Source organism: Aphis gossypii, chromosome 2 (genome assembly GCF_020184175.1).
Source record: "Aphis gossypii isolate Hap1 chromosome 2, ASM2018417v2, whole genome shotgun sequence".
Classification (NCBI taxonomy): Eukaryota; Metazoa; Arthropoda; class Insecta; order Hemiptera; family Aphididae; genus Aphis; species Aphis gossypii.
The window spans coordinates 61387948-61411289 of NC_065531.1; the positions used below are offsets into that span (position 1 = coordinate 61387948).

Consider the following 23342-nt stretch of genomic DNA (forward strand, 5'->3'; position numbering starts at 1 on the left):
TTTAATAAACTAAACCAAAATCAAAATAATAATATCAAACTAATAGAATTATTTTGACTCACGGCTCGCTTACTTGTAAACAAGTGACGTTGGCGCAAAAGAATGGTGCAAATTTGCCACCACATCTCTGACCTTGGCACTCATCACACATCTGATCATCAAGCACGTACGGTTTAACTTCGACCTTAGCAAAATAAAGTATGTTAAAAACCAAATTAATAAAATCATCAGGCAACATCTATGATTATAGTGAAGATGTGAAACCACATAAATTAATATCAAAGGTATATAATACTGAACGGGCGGTAACCAGCAAGTACCAAAATTGTCTGGGGAATATTTAAGGGTGCAGATGAGTCCACCCTTTTTTCTTTTGTGAGTTGGGTTTGGGTTTTCTTTGCGAATGATAGAAATTTTAGAAAATAATCTAAGAAGTCAATTAATGTAATGAGGTTTTCGTATCATTGTATACCTACTAAAACATTTTGATGAGACACTCCCACATTATAGCCAATCTACAGATGTATCATTGGATATATTTTAATACCGGGAAAAGACTGAAGAGGTTTTGCCTCACTGCATGGTAGGTTTAATTGTTAAGTAGGTGACCACGCTAAGGTCTAAATTGTACACTATGATAAATATAGATATATTATAACATTTATAAATAATAATATATACATCAACTTTCCACGCAACGTCAATAGTTTATATTACGGTAGAAACATAAAATATTTAATTTTAATATGCATGTGTTCTACTTCATAAAAATTCAAACTAAAAACTATGATGCTGCTCTGGGGACATATAGTAGAATGACACTAAACTTTGCACCAACCAAATTACAATATATAATTTATTTTAATTCCAAGCCAGGGTCGCGGTCTGGAACACCTCAACATTTAACTTAACCTGTTCTTCAGTAAATTTGTCTACACATTGCGTTGTTCACAGAATGGAAACCATACTCACTCTCTTGTCGATATCTCCATGTTGGAGCTGTACGAAGCGGGCGCTAATAGCAGCAATATAGCTCTGTTGGTTGCTAAACGCTACTCGGCCAGCTCCTTTCGGATACTTAAGCTCTGGGTCGGTATCAATACCAGCATAACATACTCCGCCGTATAATCTGTCCATGATCATAGCCAATTCGACTAGAAGTAAAAAATAGGATTATATTGATAAAAAAAATAAAAATGAAACTGATTGTATTTCAATAGGGGTGTTGGTGAGGTAAGAGAATAAGGGTCATGGCGTTAGATCTTCTACAATTTCGAGTTTTTGTATGCATCTTGATCAAATAATTTTACATGTTTAAATGTTTTGTTTATTTTGTATTAAGACTTACCGGCTTTCAACGGTCTGGGCACGCCACCCACGAACACAGTTTTTCGGGGATCTAACGGCATGGATGCGTCCAGTACAAAATCTGCGTCGGACAGACGCCAAGGCCTAATTTGCACTGGTTTGTCTTTGATGGTTGGCGAAGACACGCACAAATATAGTTTGTCATCATCCTGAATGCACGCATCGATCAATTGCTGTACCGAAGACTCGTCCTACAAAAATATATTGTGTAAGAAATATCGAAATGGACAATTAATATAAGTAGGTAAGTACGTATATTATAATGTAATACATAACTATGATATAGTATAACTACATATATACTATACCATTATATATTGACATCAGTAGTTCTGAAAAAAATATTAGTACAAAAACCATATATCTCTCTGCTACATTTTCTTTTCGTCGTATTTCTATAATATGCCAGTGAAACGGCAGTAAAAAATGCAAGTATTGGGCCAATTGGCAGTTGGCCAAATAATTTAAACACACACACAAACCAAAATTAATCAAATATATAAATGAAGAAAAAGAGAGAAATGAAAATTTTTTAAAAAAAACACCTTCCAGTTCGCAACAATTAATTAATAAACGAGTTTATTTGTTTGTTTAATTAATTAATTTTTTTTTATTTAATTCAATATTACAACATAAATGAGATTTTAAAGTAGCTTTTTGCGTAGAGACAAACTTCTTAATTCTTTACAAGTACAATTTAAGCGAATTTACATTAAAATTTAATTGAAATTGAATGAATAAGGTTATATTCAAAAGTTGATATTTAAATTTTATTTTAAAAATATATTTTTTCATACATTTTTGACTTGTATGAATCTTGTTTTCATTATTTTAAAAAAGTTTTAGAGGTTAATTTTGTTGGTTTGTTAAATACTTTTAAAAGAATTTAAGATATATTGCAACATTTACCTTGTACGGCGATGGCTAAAACAGCCTATTTTATAAGTTATATCCGCTTTATACCGATAGTGTAAGAAACTTTAACAAGTTGAAAAATATGTATCAAGTTTAAAACAAAAACTTAATATTTTTATACTGTTACTATTCGTATTTATAAGAACTGAAACATTGTAATGGCTAATAGAGCCCTGTTGTAGAAATAAAGTGTAATAATTTTTAAATCTTATGTCTTGAGTCTACTCTTGTTGTGTAATACAAGAATCAAAATAAAAGTGATATATTTAAAAAAATGTAATGGTATTTAAGAGAAATTTATAAACTATTAAATTAAATTAATAATTAATTAGATTTTATACGGTTTTGATGAATAAATAGTCAAGTATTTCTTCTTGACAATGGGTTGTTTTTACGAGTAGACGGGTATCAACTGTCAAATTAATATTCCATACAATTAACTTATTATATGCTTATGTCATTCAACAACCGTTAATAAGATTGTCTCAACATTAATTTAAAGTAAAAAATAATTATTGTTCTTGTGAGATGATTGTCACCTTTATACATTCATTAATTTAACGCAATTATTTCAGTTGAACCATAGTTTGAATAGCGAAAAATAGTATTATAATATATTTATTTATAACTCGACGGAAAAATCTTTATTTTTTTTTTTAAACATTATGGTTTTCGGTGGTATATCTAATAAGTTGTGGTTTTATTTTGAAACTTAATCAACTGTTAAGTATAACAACTATGTTAAATTATAAATTATGAACAAAACCTACTACTTACAAATCAGAGAGATTATAAATGTAAGTTTAAAAAATAATTTTCCTGCATAAATTAATCAGAAATATGTTTAAAAAAAACATTGATGAGTGGGGTTAGAATATTTATGTTAAATAATTTATTGGACACAATAAATACCTGAAATAAAAGAAAAGCGTATCCTTTTGGCGGAAAATAAGACTTGCTCTCAGCTTTGTGAGGCCAGTCAACCACTAGTTGACCGAATCTGCGGAAACTAGCAGTGATTTCATCTAGAAAATAAATGTAAAACACAAATTAGCTTTCACCGACAAACATATTCAAGCAAAAATTCAATTAAATATGAATTTTATTAATTTTTTTTTGAATTGGTGTCAAGATATGAATATTAAACGAACCTTCATCGATATCAGGTGGCAAGCCGCCTACAAACACTTTTCTGGAAAACCTTTCGCTGCTTTCCGATCCTTGACTGTGAGGCGATGAACGAGATGGCGAAGTTAGAGCTTGCACGGATGTATCGATCAAATGCGAACCAGGGTCGTCCAACAATCCCGTTTGATCTTCGAGTGTTTGAAAGAAGGGCGATTTACCTGGATATGAAAATATTGTTAAAATTATAACATTTTTTACCCACAAATATTTAAATATATATATACATACATATATATTTATATAATATTGTATATACATTGTACATAGATAGTATATAATTATGCTGAACACAAAAAAAGAACAGGACACGTTTCTCGATTATTAGAGCAAACTGATCGTCGGATATACGATATGTCTACTTACATTGTAGGAGTGGACGAGTTGAGAGGGGCGTGCATATATATATATATATATATATATTATACTAATCTCCGTGAGAACTGTATAATATATAAATACTATAAGCGCATACATGATTTCATAAAAGTATTTTCGTAAGCGCGTAACGGAATAGAAAATGTGATCCAATTATTAGCTTAATGATGAAGGAAACGACTTATTATATTGGAATATATTACAAGCACACAATAGTATTATAGGAAAGAATATATATAAAATATAATATATATCATACAATATACATAGTAACCTTCGACGGATATACGTCTTGGAGCACGAAATTTCATTCTCACGACACACGGGCACGCGTGGTGAAATATTTACTTTTAGGATATAATATTATATACCTACACCTTTATAGCTATATATGCGTGGTATATAATATGACATAATATAATACCTATAAAATATAATATTTATAGAGTTGTCGTAGTTTTCTATGCGAGACTTTCGAGGGTGTCGTTCCCTCCCCCGGGAAAAAAGTTCAAATAGAAAATATTAATGATACACCAGACGTCATTCGACAACGGCGTGCGAAGGATCAAGCGATATTTTTCTCTTTTCGTTTATAGACATATACGTATAATATATACGACGCAGTGCACGGAGAATAGGAATACATTACGTGGATTCGGATGTTGACAGGTCTCAAGGACAGACCAAGGGATATATTATGAGGACGATGAAAACGGGATATCATTCTTTCATATATATATATATATATATTGGTACAACAATGTGGTTTGGTCCTAAATATATATAATAGTACATGTATATTTCTTGTCAACCTGTCCACAGTAGAATTGGGATAGTGTGACGAGTGAAAGATGACGTGTAGAAATATATATATATATATATATAGGTATACGCATCGCGATGAATATAATATCGCCATAAAATCAATACGACCGCGACGATCCGTAATTTTATTAATGATCGACTAATATATGGGCTACTTCAGTTTGTATAGGTACCGTTAATATAATAATATATATATATATACTATATTCTACATGCCCCAAGTTAAAATTTGGATTGATCTTGTAACACGGGTCTTATCAACATGAAAAATAGAACGCATGTTTTAGAATAGTTATGATTAGTTGATTAGACGTTTTATGAATTTAGTTTTTAATTTCTCAATTATTATAGCCGCTAAAATTCCAAAAAAATTTGCCGCCTGGTGTAGTCGCACAGGTCGTACATGCCTTCCGCCGGCACAGGGTATACATATTTACTTGTTTACCGCTTGAGGTCGACTATATGATATAGGCGTCCAAAATAATATTTTAAATTCTGCGATAGTAATAACTTAGATATTATCATTAGTCATGAAAAACAATTTTTAGATAATTCAGTGAAATACATTCGTAGAACCGCTGACTACGCCGCCGTCAAGTGTCGATAACGTTTTAAAACGGTTAAAGTTTATTTATTTATTTTATTTAAATTGTAAAAGATTAAAAATAAATCTTCAACTGTGGAATGGATATAATGTACATTACAGGATATATGTTCATTTATAATAGCATTATGATAATCAACCACAATCCAATACCATGAATAAAGAAAAAAACTACACTTAAAAGTGTTGCCACCCCACAAAATGTATAGCTGCTATAGTGCTTGCATATAGATACGCCACTGCGTACAATTCACTTAAACCGTGACGGCGACATGGCACCCTTCCCTCACGATCAAGTAAGAAACACGTCAAGACTATACAAGGCACAAATTTTAATCATCATCTGTCGCACTTATATTTCGATGCTTGATTAATTGCCTGATTAATGTGGACCAAACAGATTCACGATTAATTAATTTTTATAGTATAAATGACCTGCTGTTATCTCGCTCTACAATATATTGTAATATAATGATAACAATAACGTGTAAATTACTTTTTAAGTGCCGTAATTATTAAATTTTAGATAGAATACGCGATACATTATGTTATTTAAAAAATATATTCGAACGTATATATAGAGACAGTTTTTGTTCTATGTACTTAAATTAAACGGGCGCAAAAGAATAATTATAATGCATATAATATGTATTAAATAGTGTTTGTGTTGACCGCCGTTTCTTCCTCCCCAGATTGTTCGGTCGCCTTTTGATATTAATATAGTCATTATTATTATATACCTACTTTAAACGTAAAATAATACAGTGCAGGTCATCGTGTTATTCGTATAAGGCTAATATAGGAAAAAAAATCGGAAAACACGGTTACCTCTTTCCTGCATATATAAATACACACACAGTTTAGACTACACTATAACTGTTTACCTGTGGTCTCTTATACAACATTTCACGACGCACATGAATCTTTTCTCTCTCTCTCAATATAAATATACAACCCTTGGCCCGAGTCCACAATGTCGCCTCAAGTTTTATTTTTACCTTTTAAAGTGTTAAACTGTTTTGACGGGTGTTTTTGACGATGATTTTAAATTCTCTTTGGCGAATATTCTCTACTCTATCTATATCCATTCTATACGCGCTGCACACAAAAGGACCGTATATTTGAATTTTAAATCGTAAACTTTCGCTTAAATCGATTTCAAAATTTTTATGCATCTTAAAGTGAATCCCACTCATTGTAATATATACTATACATATATTATGTTGTACTTGTATTATGTATTGTATTTTAGATGTATGTATCGGGCTCGATGACGTCTTTTATCGTATCTATATAATATATAATCGTAGGCACGGACTTAAAGTAGAGCACAACAGTTGACACGAATGACTACTTCAGATGCACTACGATATTTTAATTACATAGCTAGCCCTAGTTGGTTACTTAACCAATAGTTCTCTCTAGTTGAAGAATTTGCTTGTATTTTAATTATGTATACACTATATATAGATATAATCATAGAGTCGTTTAATCAAGTATTTTACTGCACTTAAAAAAAAAAAAAAAAATACCTTTTATATAAATATCAAAAATCAAAATGAAAACTATTTCATTTCGAGGCTTGATAATATTAAAATGTAATAATATGTAAATATGCGATACACTACAATGCATTATATACTCTTCTGTTAACCAATGTTTTACGTTAAAATGATAACGTGTGAACCGGGTCATTATAGATTGTGCACATACGGCATTTAAGCGCTTTATATTTTCGCAATGTAACCTAACCGAAAAACTATACATAATGTACAACTATAGGTATATATACATAGAAGATATTATTTTTACAATATGTAAACCATGTCCCAAACAGATGTTACATAATGTTCAGAAATAATTTTCATTTTCAAATCCCATTCAAATACTTTCGAGGAATTGTATTTCAATGTGTTCGATACTTTACAGTTTAATATACATTATACAGTAAACAATATACACAATCTCCACGACGAGTTGTTTTAATGGTTCTTGCATAAAAAAAAAAATGATAATAAAGGGGAAACAAATCTAAACATTTATGATAATGCGAAATTCTTCGATAAAAATAAAATATTATACATATTGTATATAAATATATATAGAATATTGTATAAATCATATTACAAAAAGAAAATTAAATGCTGGATATTAAAATTGTTGACGTTACCTTCGTTTTATAAAGATTGATAAAGGAATGTAAATTATTTCGTTAAAATAATACAGCAATAATAAAAAATATATAAATATATTATCCTATATAGGACATAGGTATGTATATATCTAACCAATATCTATAAGTGAAGAAAACGGTCAAAATTGTTCTTTATTTACGTTCAGCTAGAACTCGAAGTAAATATTTCACAATAAATATTTATTATTTCATTAAGACGGAATTAGTTCTTTTTTCTTTTCGCATCCGCATTATTATCGACGCAGCGGAAGGACAAAAACGTCTTCAAAAGATTCTTTTATTATAGAAAAAAAAACACCATACAATGCCAGGTCAGCAGCAGCGTCTGCAGCATGGAAGCGTCAGCAGCGCGTGGAAAAAATTTAAAAGGAAGAAAAAAGTTTATTATATACTACGAAAACGATTGCTTCCGGTTCGGATATTATATAGCTGTATAATGTCGTATATCCAGGAGTTACAATGCTGCACACTCATTACGAGAAAATAAGACGTTTTATACGATGGATTTTTATTCACAGCCAACCCCTCTTCTAGCAGGGGTTTCCTCGCCACCGTATACTTATGTCGCAAGTTTTACGCATCAACCGTAAAGGCCACGCGCTTATAATTGTCAGAGTATTATTAACAGTAGGTGACTCGCATTCAGGAGTATCATTTTAAATAACCTAATCACGTATTAGTTTTTAATACCATAATTTATATATTATATCATCAGTTATCACATATTTAAATAATATAACCAAGGTATATTTTTAATGTAATCAATAATTCGATACTAATGTTCATACAATATTATATTTAAGTAGAAACCAAAATGGTATAAATCGGTATGCACTATGCAACCTATACCATCTATATTTATATTAATTTATCATTATTATTTGCATTGCTCTTATAGTATTACAAATTAAACATAATTATGTGTGATTCGTTCTTCGCTGCAGTAATATTAGTTGCTGAGTTGCTACCAGAAGCACGTAGTTACCGCAACTTATTCAATACGCGTTGAACTTGACCAATAATAATAATAATAATGCAATGAAAGTACAAATCATATTAAATACCTATATAAACATATATGATAAAAATTTAAAAAAATATGTCATAATAAAAAACAGAAAGGTGAAATATTTTTTTTTGTTTATTAAAACGTACCTACAATATAGAAGAGGTTACGATTTCGGCATCGATGCACAAACATAGTGTTTATACTTTAATTATGGCTGTATACGTTCCTTATGCTTGCATAGAGTAGTAAAAATTATATTTTCGTAGGCCACAATAATGTGTTCGCAATCAGTAATCAATGAGTTATATTAAATTGTACCTACACAGAAATATCATTAAATTTAGTAGTAAAAATACGTGTAATCCAGTTTTCGATACGGAAACATCATATTATAATACCTTCAAATTACTGATATGAAAAAAATGTATTAATTATTTTAGGTACCTATAATGTAATTTTAAAACAATTGTAGACACACTCCTTATGATACTTTGTAAATGTAATTTTCGAGTACAATTATTTAAAACAATAAAACAACGACATATTATTATAGACTATAATATTATGCCGATGCGGAAAGTTATAATAAGTGAATGCGTCATAACAATTTAAAATAATAAAATTCGAGTTTGAGATAACTAATATCGGAGTCGTTTATAATACGATTATGTAATAAATAACAATAATTTTAATATCATCTGCAATGTGGATTGGAGATAAAATATTAAATTAGTACAAAATGCACTTATATACTCGTACTAAGATATTGTGGCCATATCACCGATTTGGATTTAATCGATCGATACGTATTCAAAAATTGTAAATCTATTATACCGGGAATTATATCCCTTATAATTATAATACAGTAAAACCTATCTATAACGGAATTGCTTGGGACCAACAATTTTTCTGTTGTAAAGAGTTTTCCGTTATATTATTTATAACCACATATATGGTGACCCACAAATATATATATATATATATATATATAATATAAGTATTATTTTAAGTCATGGTGAGTAATAATAACGTAAACTCCATTACATAACACCACTTTATATTAGGGAATCGTCAAGGGACATTCCGTATGTTATATATTTTATAATATTTTGAACGTGATTAATTTAAAATGTGGTTTTTTATATATATAGGTAGGTAGATAGGTAGTACATATATATATACCCGGTGGTGTAATGAATTTTTCAAACTCAAGATTTTACGACGTAATATCGCACACAGCGGCTGCAAACGTTTTAATCGAATTTGTATTACTCCTATCCGTAGACAAACTGACATCATATATATATAATATAAATAAGCGACGCGACGCGTAGTAGGTAGTATATATATATATATAGTTGAGTATAAAACGCGCGTATTTGTCCGATAAAATATTAAGTACGTTTCGTGGAGTGAATTATTATAACGTAATATTTATTTTTACACTTTCGTAGCAGAGTACATGATATAATAATATACGAACTGCGATTATAATCTCAGCGTCACTGTGTACAATATATATATCATATGTGTGTGGATGCTATTGTAGCCGGAGGGATATGATTTCAATAGTACGCGTAGCCACCATGTAAAACGCGTACATTGTGGTATTATATACGATTATACAATTATTATGCACGGCGTACACCAGTGTATGAGATCAGGGAAAAAGAAAATTCTGGACGGATTCTGTATAAGAGTAGAATAAAACATAATATATACACAGTATTTTGTACACTTACTCACAAGACAAAACTGTACAATATTTGTACATATAATAACGTATCCCATGTACGCTTTGCACCTATACAAATTTGTAAGGCGATAAGAAAATAAAAAAGATATAAGTAGGTAAAAAAAACGAAACACGTAGAATAATACAAGTATGAGCACATATTATTATCAGACATTTTGCACGGATGATAACGACCATGCCGACGACAAAATTATGTAAAGGATGAAAATATAACCGACTGCCGTGTTATATCTAACTTATTATTATTAAATGTGTTTATAAATATATATATACACACCAGGTTATCCATTTAAGGACGTTCATTCTTTTTAAAAAAAATATTAACGATATTGAAAATATTGTTTTCTTTTTTATTTTAAGTACGTATTTTTAATTTAATATTTGTAGACAGTGTATAATATTCAGAGTATTTCAATTTATAAAAATCAAAATCTAGACAAGAAGTTTATTAGTTATAAATATTTTAAGTATCCATGAGCGGAGTGTAGTAGTGGTACAGGAATATTCCGTAAAATGTTGGTCCACTATAATACTCTGCTTATCCAAAATTAAAAAAATGTATAACTAATAAACTACGTGTCTAGATTTTTAGAGATTAAAATATTATACTTTATACTTTGTTTCAGAATATAAAATAATTTTTTTTTTCTGAAAATATTATTTTGAAGCGACTTAAAATAATTATGTAACAAGAATATTTTCAAAAACGTTATTTGCTGAAATAATGAGTGTCTTACGTTAAATGGATCACCTCGTGTATACATATAGTATATACAGATAGAGGGAGGGTGAGAGAGAGAGAGACGACAGAGAAGCAGTGATGATCGCGTAAAGCTTCCGATTTTATTTTTTCCTACAAAAAGCTAATTCACGTGCAGGAGACTGTGGAAGCTGCAGTGAGCAACTCACGCAGACACGCGGCGCGAGAGGAATGAAGAGGAGGAGAGCAGCCGATCGGGTCGTCTCCGGTCCCGTTTCACCCCCCCCCCCCACTCCCCCCGTCCACAAAGGCCGCCGACAACGACCAACCCATTCGCGCAAAAGCAGTCTACAGCCGCCACCGACGTGCGCGCGGCCGTCAAAGACGATGGTATTGCGTGTGACCCACTCACGCGCGCGCACACCCCTCCGACGGCCAGACGTAGCACCAGAGGTCAATGACACACGCACGTGCGTATGTATACTCTCTGCCACTGACGCGGTAACCCACACCACCCACACCGACTTCGTCACACTCCTGCACCCTGATGGTGATGAAGCACGTGCCGCGGATGATCGTTTTCCCTCTCTCTCACGCACGCACACACACACACACACACACACACACACGAATTTACGAAAAAATAATACTCATATTAAAATACGGGTAAATCGTTAATTAAAACATAAAAAACTAGATGCCACCCTTTGTAAAGGTGGATTTTTAAACGGTTGAAGTGTTTCATCTTATAAATTGTAACCAATGTACCATTTATAATTTCATACTAAACAGCAGAATATTTTTACCGAAAACATCATTAATGAAACAGATATCGACCATTAGGTATACGTATGTAATATAATAAGAGTGTAGTGTACTGATGGATTTTTGTAAGTGATTCGAGTCCAGAGACAGTTTATTATAACATAAATGGCAAAATATATTTCATTCATTACCTACGCATTTTTGCAGTACGGTGGATTATCTCAGCTTCGATCGATTTTGATTATACATATAAAGTGAATCATAATATTTGGTATAGTTAGTTCATTATTCCGTGAAAACATTAAACTGTTGAAAACAGTATTTTGTCTTGAAACATTAAATAAAAAAATATTGGTCGCTATTAAAATAAAACAAAGAACATGGAAACATATAATTTCGTCTCCTGAAAGGTGTATATAGGTACATTATGGAATATTAATTGTAGGTGTTTACATTTAGGTAATTACTTATATATATATATATATATATATAATTGATTTTATCAATAACACATATATGTACCAACAATATGAACGAGTTACGTAAATATAGATTACTGAATGTACACGTGGCCCATAATCGACCGAGCATTAAACAGCTATAAGTACCTGCCTATTTTAAGTCATATTCTCATGTAACGGCATGTGACCAACTTGTCAGAAACGTATTGCAGGGTTGTAAAAAGATGACGTGTTACTAATTTTCAACGTATCTAACATATGTAGTTATAACTGATAAGAATTCTAAATTTGATTTTATGTAACCTGCTTGATCAACTATTGCAAAATTTTGATTTGTTTCTTTTAGTTTTAAGAAAAATAATTGCAAAAAATTTTTAATTTAAAAATTTTAATACTTTACTTGACCTTTTAAAGAAATTAAAACGAAAAAACAAAATAGAAAGCGAAACTGAAGTTGACTAGTTCTTCTAAATTTATTGCAAAATATTGGTGATAAAGTGTTTTCTACGATGAGATTATAATTGTTATGTATTATACATACTTGTGATGATATACATATTGCCAAGGGCATAGAAAAATATCACAATACCTATACACTCGAACCTAAATGCATCATCAAGGTTAAATTGTGCTGTATATCAATTCATATTAAAATTCTACAACTGATTTTCTTATGATAATAATTTTTACTTGTTATCAAAAGTTCTTCACTTACAATCAAAAACGTACATTTCGAGTAGCTAAAAAATACAATTTGTATTATATATAATACCTTGTAAAGCATTATGTATTCATTGGGGTGAAGTTTATTTTATGTTTTTCGCTACCACAAGACTTTAGTACAAAGACGGCTTGAACGTAACTCGAGAATTATGTCATAGAGATCGGTCGAGTAATTTTCAAGATATGAGCACGGCACGGCATGCGTTTCCGAGGAGCTTGGAGTAGTATTAATTTAAATAGTTTTGGTTTTTACTACATATAAAGTCGTTTAATCGTTCAACAACAAAGGGAGAGAAAATATATTTTACCGTCGGTAGTTTTTCGGCAATAACAATCAACGGTTTCTTTGATATACTTGCTGCATAAAAGTTTTCTACAAAATCCCCCGGATAATCCCTTTGCAGTAAAACGTTTGAAGACACCACGGAGGATTTCAGTAAAATTATTCTCGTTTTTAATAAAAATATTGCCACACAGTTCGGTAAACAATTCGCAATGAAAAGTTTTTCAGTAGAACCGTTATCAACCGCAGACACCGTGTCACAATCGTAAATTATCGTTTTATTATGGTTATATACGCATTCATTCAATAATTTATTCGTAATAGAAATCATAATAAATTAATGTCAAACTCGGTTAACTAAAATGAAAAAAAAACGGCAAATTAATTAACATGAGTTATTGGGTTCAACGATATGGTAAGTTTCATAAAATATGCGAATGAAACAACAACACGCATATAATATTTATATATATATATACAGGATAATTTTGCTTAACTCGTATTTCGTGTTCAATTTGTGATGTCTACTTATAAAATACATCAAATATTGAACAAATAGTTAATTGTGATTGTATACGTTTAAGTTTTTAAATTGTGTGATACGACCACTGCATGTACTCATAAAAAGAACGACTGAACTTTTTGATATTCGATATACCAATGTAAAATTCAATACGAGTTATGGTTTATGTTTACATTAAAAGAACAGGATACAAATAAAATCGTTACAAACAATATGTAAACAAATAATTTTTAATAACCAACCATTCGATATAATATATAAATATTTCATTTTTGTCAAAAACATGAAAAATGATCGTAAAAATGTGTTTCACGTGAAAAAAGAACGCGATGCAATAATAGTTTCGCATGGGCGACTACGCGGTGTTGTGTTCTTGCATCATAAATATTTTTATATAGTATTATCTGTTTATTGTACGAGAAAAACGTCAAACGGTTATAAATGTGTTTTAAGAATAGCGTAGGCCAACAGAAAATTCCGAACGCGCATATACTATCAAGAGAAAAGATCGAAGCACAATAATCTTTAACCCCGTGGATAAATGTGTCTCCTGCATGTGTCGTGTGTGTGAGATATTATCGCTATTATTATAACTCTGTAACTTGGCCGAGTAGATTTCAAAAATATTATATATACAAATAAGGAAAGAAAAATGCATATTTAAAATTCTTGATAAAGTGCGTCACTCACCCTTCTATAACTCGGGTACATATGCAATACTTTAGTGTATTGTAAAATCAGGTGTTAAAGGACGTTCACGTTAATACGACCAAACGCAACACTTTTTGTTCCCAAAAAAAAGAAGCTTTTTCAGTATTTAGAATATATACCTGCGATGAAAATGCAGCTGTTCTTATAGTTATTATTATTTTATTTTTTATGATTAGTGATCAGGTTCAGGTGTTTATACTCGGAACGACCCACTATAAATCCAATTCACCGCTGTTTATGAAATTCGGTTACATTAATTTTATCAAACAATGTATATAGGTATATACACGCAGAGTTCTACTCGGCTATTACAAAGACGCCTAGCGAGAAATAATTAAAAGAAAAAACATTAATCTTCCGACAGAGAAGAGAAGATTATATTATATTTAACGGGAGAAAATTAAACGATCACGCCATTTTCAGACGAATAAACTTTAAGAAAAATTCTAAAATTATCAGAGAATTGAAAAGAACTCGCGCAACGTTATACTTTATATAAATATATATATATTATGTATCGTAAATATTCCGAAAACGATTAAGGATATACGTTGCGAAAATGAAAAATGTGATAATTAACCAAACTATTAATTAAAATAAAAAAGTTTTTTCAACACTGATTTAATTGATTATTAACATTGCATTTGATCATTTGTTCCTCACTATTTTATAATAGGTAAATGAAGCGCCACGTAAAAAAAATATTTTATCGTTATTGATTCGCATACCATTAAATTAATAAACTATTAAATACACAAATGCATACATACATTGTACTCATATATTTTTGTACATAGAAAAAAAATTAAGAGCAAACATCACATTGAAACACTAATTATCATTATTAACAATATTTATATTTACATGTTATTTCTACTAGTGAAAAAAGTAATAAATATGTGGCGGCGGAGCTTCCGTGTAGTATATATACTTAAAAACGATATTAATAAAAATATTATCACTATATGAGGGTGATGGTATTTCCTTTTCCTGTCATCCGAGATAATACATCAACCTAAACTTTGCTAAGTACCAGCATTCCCATTTGCATAATTGCTGGTTCGTCGCTTGTGAAAGTTCAGACACTAACGACGCCATTACAGGGTTTGCAAGCATTAAAATGGCCGCTGCACACACAAAAATTCTTGGACTTACGGATCGAGTGGCGGTAGGAGGGGATAATGGGGGATGATGTGTATATTCGTTCGTTTTGTTCTCTTTTGATAACGTGGTAAATGTTCATCAAAGCAGACATATATTTCATGCATATATATTAAAATGATTGGAACAAAAAATATACCTACATCTGAGTAGCATCCATATAATAATACGCATTTGTTAAATTAGATCGCCATGGTGTACATATATGTATATTTAAAATGATGTGAAAATGTAAATCATTGTCACGCATATTTCTGAAACTTCTCATCTGCAGATTATCTTGATTTGTTTTTTAATGAAAAAGTACATTGCGGAATAGGTGTAAGCATATTTCTGATTATTTAAGTTAATGAAAAATCAAGTTATTATTTTTTTTTTAATAATCGGAAAATATACGCACATAAAGATATTATTTTTTAATTTAGTACTGATAGTAGTTGATGTAGTATAAGATTGTTTTTGATTCATACTTTATGAATAGTTGAATTTTGGTCCAGAATGAAAAGGAAATCGAATTTGGGACATTAAAAATAATAATAATAATTAAAAAAAAACCCTGCTATTAAATGGTCAAAAAAAATCGCTGGACAACGCTGTGCAGTATTGCTATATGTTAAGTTGGTAAGTTGGAAATATCATAAATATACCAAAAATTTAATTTATCCGCATTACACTAAATGTTAACATTATGGGTAATTAAAGTTAACACGAGTGAATTTTATACGGAGAACATGGTGCATGGAGATAGCTAGTAATAGATAATTTATATGATTTTAAGTCATAAAATGGGTGGCAATACATTAATCAAAGGAGTATTATATACGAATGTGATTTTAATAACATAATCCTTATAATAGTTTAAAACGTACGATTTTTGGAACGTTTCATTTATTGAAAAAATCAAAACTTTTTAATACAATAATAACACGGAAATGCGATAATTTATGTCTAACAAAAATTAAATGTGAAACGAACATTTTTACATACACAAATAAGTATACAATTATGTCAATATCATATGAACACTGCATGCTTTAACAAAATTATTCGAACTCCACCGATGAAATATATATTGTTAAGAAACATAAGTGGATAGTTTTGAAATAGTATTAACAGAGGAGTTAAAATGTAGGTCAAACAATTCTTATTACAGACCCTCTTAATGACAGTGGCCTGCAAACAGTAGAAATTAGACCCAAAAGTTAAAGTAACAACCCATTATCGAGTATTTTGAGTTTCATAATACATATACCCTGCTGCAATATTATATAATATACGGCGAAGTACAAGCATGTGTATACACATCGTACCACTGCGATCAACACATATAAATATATAACACGATGTTAAAATTTCTCGTTTGTCCCCGTGTGAGTAAAGAGCTAAAATAGCATATAACATACGCTATATATTAAGAGTAACACATATGCAATAATTTAAAACAATTAAGATATGGAAAAAAAATAATACGTAGAAAACGATTTTAGCTGTGCTTGCGATCACTAGAGCGCTGTTATAAGTATATTATATTCGTATAAATCAAAAAAAGCCATCTCCGACATAATTCACGTACCTATAACACGCGAACGAGATAGTCAAATTATAAAATGCATTTTAAGTACTTGACGTGCGCGCATATACGATATATAAATATTAAATTCGGGTGTATATAAGCGCATACGTTATACTTATAATAGTATTATATAGTTGATTTATGTAGTAATAATGTATATTTTCTCAAGTTTTGCGCATGCGGCATGCTGTATATTGCGGTCGTGAAATACACAAACACTTTTATAGTCTATTCTTTTTTTTTTTTTTGGTTGTTTTTAATAAACGACACGATAAATAATGAAAACTTTAAAAGCTTGCCCAAAGACACATAGAATTAAAAAGGACCACCGAATTTCCGGTTTTTAAGCTCTCGTCGTCATCATTGTAGGATGTACACGTACACACACATACAAAAAAGTCGAGAGTTGAGTCTTAAAATCCTAAACTTAAAATCGACTTAACTACGTATATATACATACTATAAATCGGCGTGGATTTTCTAAATATTGTAGTTTTTGTTTGTCTATATCGCACTAGAGCTTACAAGTTATAAAGACAGTTTATTTTTAGGGTCCATCCATGAGTTAAGGGGGGGGGGGGGGTGGAGGACGCTGATGCCTATAGTAAGTCTCGTCATAAGATATACTAAAACGATCGAAATAGTTAAAGGAATTGTAAATAATATATAGACTTTCCAAATACATAATGGTTAACTAAAACCAATCTTTATTTGTTAGGTAACTGTTTACTTTTTATTTTTGTCCACATAAAATACTGTCAGATACATGTAAAAAAAAAAAAAAAACAAATTTTTTATATTACTTATATTGATTTGGTAGGTAAATTGACTTTTATTTTTTATTTCGTATATTAACTATGTTGTCACTTAACCATGTATCATTCAGTAATCGGTGTTTAGATACAATACAGTTGGGTGATAAATCTTGTGATTTGTCTTTTTTTTCGATTGAAAGTTCCGAAAAAATATTATTTGGAATTAAATACTCAACAATAGAATCTTCGCGTTTATACTGTGTATAAAATGATTTGCGAGGAAATATTTTCGTGCGACTAATGAGCGTAACGATATAATAAATTAATGACGGTTGAATGCGTACGCCATTAGACTATTATTTATTTATTTTGTTTTTTTTTTTTCATTTCACCCCTCCATATATAATAATTATCATACACGAGCGTATAGTTGTATACCGTGGCAGCAGCAGTGACTAATAATACACCAAAATCGGCAAAAACGAGCGAATAGCGACGATATACTGGTCGATTAATCATGAACGATTTTACATATAATTATTATGATTTTCATTCGTTTATGACATGATATACGTATTATATAATATTATGATGTTTATGATGTTATACATAGCTGTGTGTATCCGTAAACACAACTAATGCGAAACGTTACTATATAAACACTTTTTTTCTGGACACACAAATATCGAATGTATCGTATAATATAATATATATGCACATGTTTACATTCTACCTATATATAATGATATATTTATAGGTATGGTTTTTATTTCGTAGTACCCAGCAAGCTTTATCGGAGCCACTAAAAAGATGACCTTAACTCGTTGGCATCGGGAATTCGTTTATCGCTCTGACCCTAGAAGAGAAATTTGTGCTTTTTCTAACGTCGTCGTCGATAATTTATGTAATACATTTAGAGGATAATATAAACATACATAACCCCTAACCTTTTATTCGAATTGGCGAATTTAACGAACGGAAGACCTAGCTACTTACGCACTTTGCATGAATCGATCATAAATTATTCAATGTCCGTATAATATCCCAAGAATTTCGTTGTTGCATCTGCAATGCGAGCATCTTTTTTGAAACGCTCAAACAATATTATAATGGTGATGAAAAACAAAACTGAAAAACGACGAGAATTTTATCGTACCAGTTTGTGTTTATGAGACGACTCATTCGATATACTCGCGTGTTCAGCCAATGAAAATGTTTTAAAAAGTATTTTAAATATAGGTTATTCGTATCGTCACGGTATCGAGCCCGCGATGGTGATTTTATCACGCAATATACCTTTGAATGTACCTATATAATATTATATTATATAAATGTATATATTATGTTTGCTTTTTTTCCAGGACGTTTTCAAACAGTGTATCCACTATAATTCTATTTATATTTTACGTAATATACATTATTAAAAGCAATTGTTAATATACGATCAAATCTTTGGTTTGAAAATAGACATTTTACTAGTTCGATTTGGTTACTTTTATAATAATTATAAGTCACTCACCGATACATATATATAAAGCAACTGTAATAGTTACGTTCTCAGTAGTTGATAGGATTTAACGCAAACTAAGTAAACTTAATTTCGTTTCAATTACACACTGTTGATGTACAAATGCTATACTTATGTGTGTACACGTGTGTAATGAGTATTATTAATATATATATATACATATACATATATATATATTTATATAATATATATGTTATAGTTTAATCATCGTGCAACGTTATAACAGTCCATGATGGTTTACATTAAGAATTTTAATTTAAAGTTTTTTATACAAAATCAATCTCAGATCTGTGGCAAATGATCTAATTTTTATACAAGTAGTGGACGGAATTTCACAGAACTGCAGTAACATATTATCATACTGCAACTGTATATATCTTATATAAATATAGAGTTAACGGATATACAGATACGGCCGCGACGGTTATAATATGGTGAGTTGACAGTTGACATGTTATCCAAATATATTATATTATACATACCGTCATAATATATCTTTTGGTACACCTATGAGTTGTCAAACTTTGGCAAGTTTGTGATGTACACGCGCCTACCTATATAGTGTGTATTTAGTTTATGGATATCTTGAGGTGCGGATACTATTTAATATATATATATATATTATATATATATATATATATATATATAAAGATTATATTATATACGAATTTATTAGATATACGAAAGATTCATTAATAACTTCAAAGTTGCCGAAGCAACAAAACGTAAGAGAAGTTTTCATTTTCGTATAGAATCTATACATATAAAATGATGATTTACCAAGCACAATCTTCTTCATTTTCTCTATTTTTCTTTTAATAATTAATTTATTCAAATTAAAATGTTTGGAATTTTTAATATTATGCTTAAGAACTATATTTTTAATGGGTTTCTAGAATATTTTTATACGGTTTAAGAGGAGATATCGAATATTTTCTTTCTAAAGAAAATTACTTATTTTTTTTTGTAAATTGTTATTCTGATGCCTTATTTTTCTATGTAATATTATAGTATGTATTGTAATAATAATATTGTAATTCGAGCTATAAAAAAAATAGTAGTTCTTAACTTAAAAATTATTTAAGTTAATGTACTAATGATTATACTATCCTATATCAACCTATTGATTTGAATTATATATGATGGATATGATAATTTTAAAGTTATAATGATTAATCTTAATATGTTATCATTTATTAACATAAAGTATATCATTTGTAAGTAGTATCAGGTACCATGCATGATAGAGAAGTACTATCTTAGTTTATAATTACGTTTTAACTACTCAAATTCTTCTTATTTGAATTTTGATCAAAATACATAAAAAAAAAAAAAAATTTAACAATTTACAGTAAAAGATATAAGTTTCTATTTGCAAAAAAAAAAAGAGAGGTTTTTATTAAAACTATTTGAAAATATAGTAATTAAATATACTTACAAACAGGAGGTAAGCATGCTTGGTAAATTACTTTGTGTATATTTATTATATATTATATACTATATTACTATTTGGTGTTTCTAAGTGATTATGAAAATATTTACATTTCAAATATTATTGTATTTGTTATTCGTGCTCCAGTAAAAGTAAGCAAATGTTTTTCTTCTATAAAATGTTTACAATTTGTTGATGTAATATATTTTTAAAACATATTATATTTACATCGAATTATTCTTATATATATTTGCATACCTCAGTAGATTAAAGACACGAAATAAAAGAAAAGTTTTTAAGTTCGCATTAACGTACATATATATATATATATATATGTATATATTTATTTACCTACCTACTTTAACAAACAGTATTTATATTTACTTTTGTTTCCTAACAAAAATGGCTTTACGTTAATTCTAATAGAAACGTCTAGTGAAAACCGAAATTTAAACCAGATTATAGACACACGCTGTTCATAACAAACATATAATGATTAAATGGTTGAAATTTCATTAAATTATCCAGTGGAAATAAATAAATTTATTTTTGATTCTACAGCTATGGAATAATCATCAATGATTAAGGCACGAGGATATTTCTTTTCAAACACTTGCTTTTAATTATAATTACCTATAAGTAAATTTAAAATAAGACAACTAAATTTTAAATCAGCTGTTATATGTATTAAATTCTATAAATTAATACATATAGTATTGCAAAATAATTATCTACCCATATTTACTTTATAGAATCTACTTATTTATACACATAATACCGTGATAAGATTGTATGGGTTTCACATGACTATATTATATATATATATAGTATATACCTACATATTCCAATACCAAATTTAAACACATTATCATGATAAATCTTGTAGTAAAGGTATGACATGTGAATACAAATGGTCGAGCTACAGTGTTAATAATGAGGAGAAGCGTATACAATTATTATTATGAGCGGTACAGATAATGAAAATATATTATACCTCTAGGGCCTTTTATTTTGTTATATAATCATATTTTATATGTATTTTTACAGTAAACAAAAAATAAATAAAAATAAATAAATAGTGTCTCATATAAAATATGTATTAATAACCCAAGCTGCTTATATATATGTATAGAGAAAGATCTTTATGATTTTGGAAAATCTTAACCAGAAATTCTGAAAAACAGACTTTTTGAACAGTTATATTAATATTATTATTGTAAGCGACGGCAGAGGTCGAGTAAATAATGGCATAGCGGTTAGAGAATCGGTTAAAAAGAATGACATTTGTTAAATAAACTTAATATAATATGATTTGTGGGTTAAAATTCTCGACCGGACAGTGGAGATTTCGTTCTCTCTAAGCTTCCCGTTAATTCTTACTATATTCGACGCCTATCAATTTTAATCAAACGTCAGCTACTGCTGCAGCGTGTCTTTCTTATTTTAGATATATTTTATTTCACGATTAAAATTAAGAAGACGTCACATAAGATTTGTTGTCTTAATCTGCCGTTTACCATTAAAACGACAACGACGTTTCCTAATGACATTTTGTATAAAATAAATCGATTTATCAAGAAGACGCATCAAAAGAACACGGCGATTCAGTGATTATTGTTGCTATGGGATTTTTTCCTCTATCGGCGACGTTTCGAAGTTAACGCGCGAATCTGTGATATCTACGCGTTTCTTGAGTAAATCAAACTGCACACGACATAAATACAGTGAACAAATACCATACACTCATTGCGTTTCAACTTAACGTTTTGTGTTTAAGTGCTGTGTGCTCAAACAACGGATAATAAACCCCGATAGGGATGGTTGATCGAATCACCACAAGACCACTTGGTAACACCAGCCAATTCCTATATCATTATAGATCATTCAGTAATAATAACCACTCGGTTATACACGTACAAGTGTACACAAATCGAACGCAGTGCGCTACGAATAATATTATAATACGAAGTAACTATAGCAACGGTGTACATGTTTAAAGTGTTATAGACACACTATATACACACGATTTTCAATAAATTATAACACAATATTGGTACCTATATGAACAATTTAAATATATATACTTTAAACACAATAATCCTCATGCGATTATAGTGGTACACATTTTACTCGTACTAAAATTTAGTGATACAAACATATACACTATCTGACTAATGACTGATGACATTTTTTATCAACAGACTATAGTATAATAGTCGCATTTATTTGACTCTTTTGTCGAATAACAATCATCATTTCAAAATCTATTAAAGTTTTTGATACAGTGTTTTTTACATAACTTTCAGTCAAAATATGACAATTATTATTTTTTTTTTTAATCATAACACACATTTTTTATTTCATAATTTAAAGAAGAATATTTTTAAAAGTACTTCGATACATACAAATTGAAATTCGGGCGAGTAGATTATAAATATTTAAAGGTTATAGATAATTGGAGTCGAGGAGTACAGGGATACTCAGCAAAATGTT

The 23342-nt window shown here is 29.7% G+C and overlaps 1 protein-coding gene across 2 annotated transcripts in view; it reads right to left on the reverse strand.

The window, feature by feature from the left end:
• LOC114120375 (cytoplasmic polyadenylation element-binding protein 2) overlaps nucleotides 1-23342 on the reverse strand; it is a 164883-nt gene that overhangs the window by 5458 nt on the left and 136083 nt on the right. For both annotated transcript variants that reach the window (XM_050201545.1, XM_050201544.1), the window contains 5 exons: nucleotides 3435-3629; nucleotides 3196-3308; nucleotides 1349-1559; nucleotides 973-1154; nucleotides 74-184 (listed from right to left, as the gene is read on the reverse strand). In XM_050201545.1, coding sequence (XP_050057502.1) covers nucleotides 74-184; nucleotides 973-1154; nucleotides 1349-1559; nucleotides 3196-3308; nucleotides 3435-3629 — 812 coding nt within the window. The remainder of the gene's footprint in view (nucleotides 1-73; nucleotides 185-972; nucleotides 1155-1348; nucleotides 1560-3195; nucleotides 3309-3434; nucleotides 3630-23342) is intronic.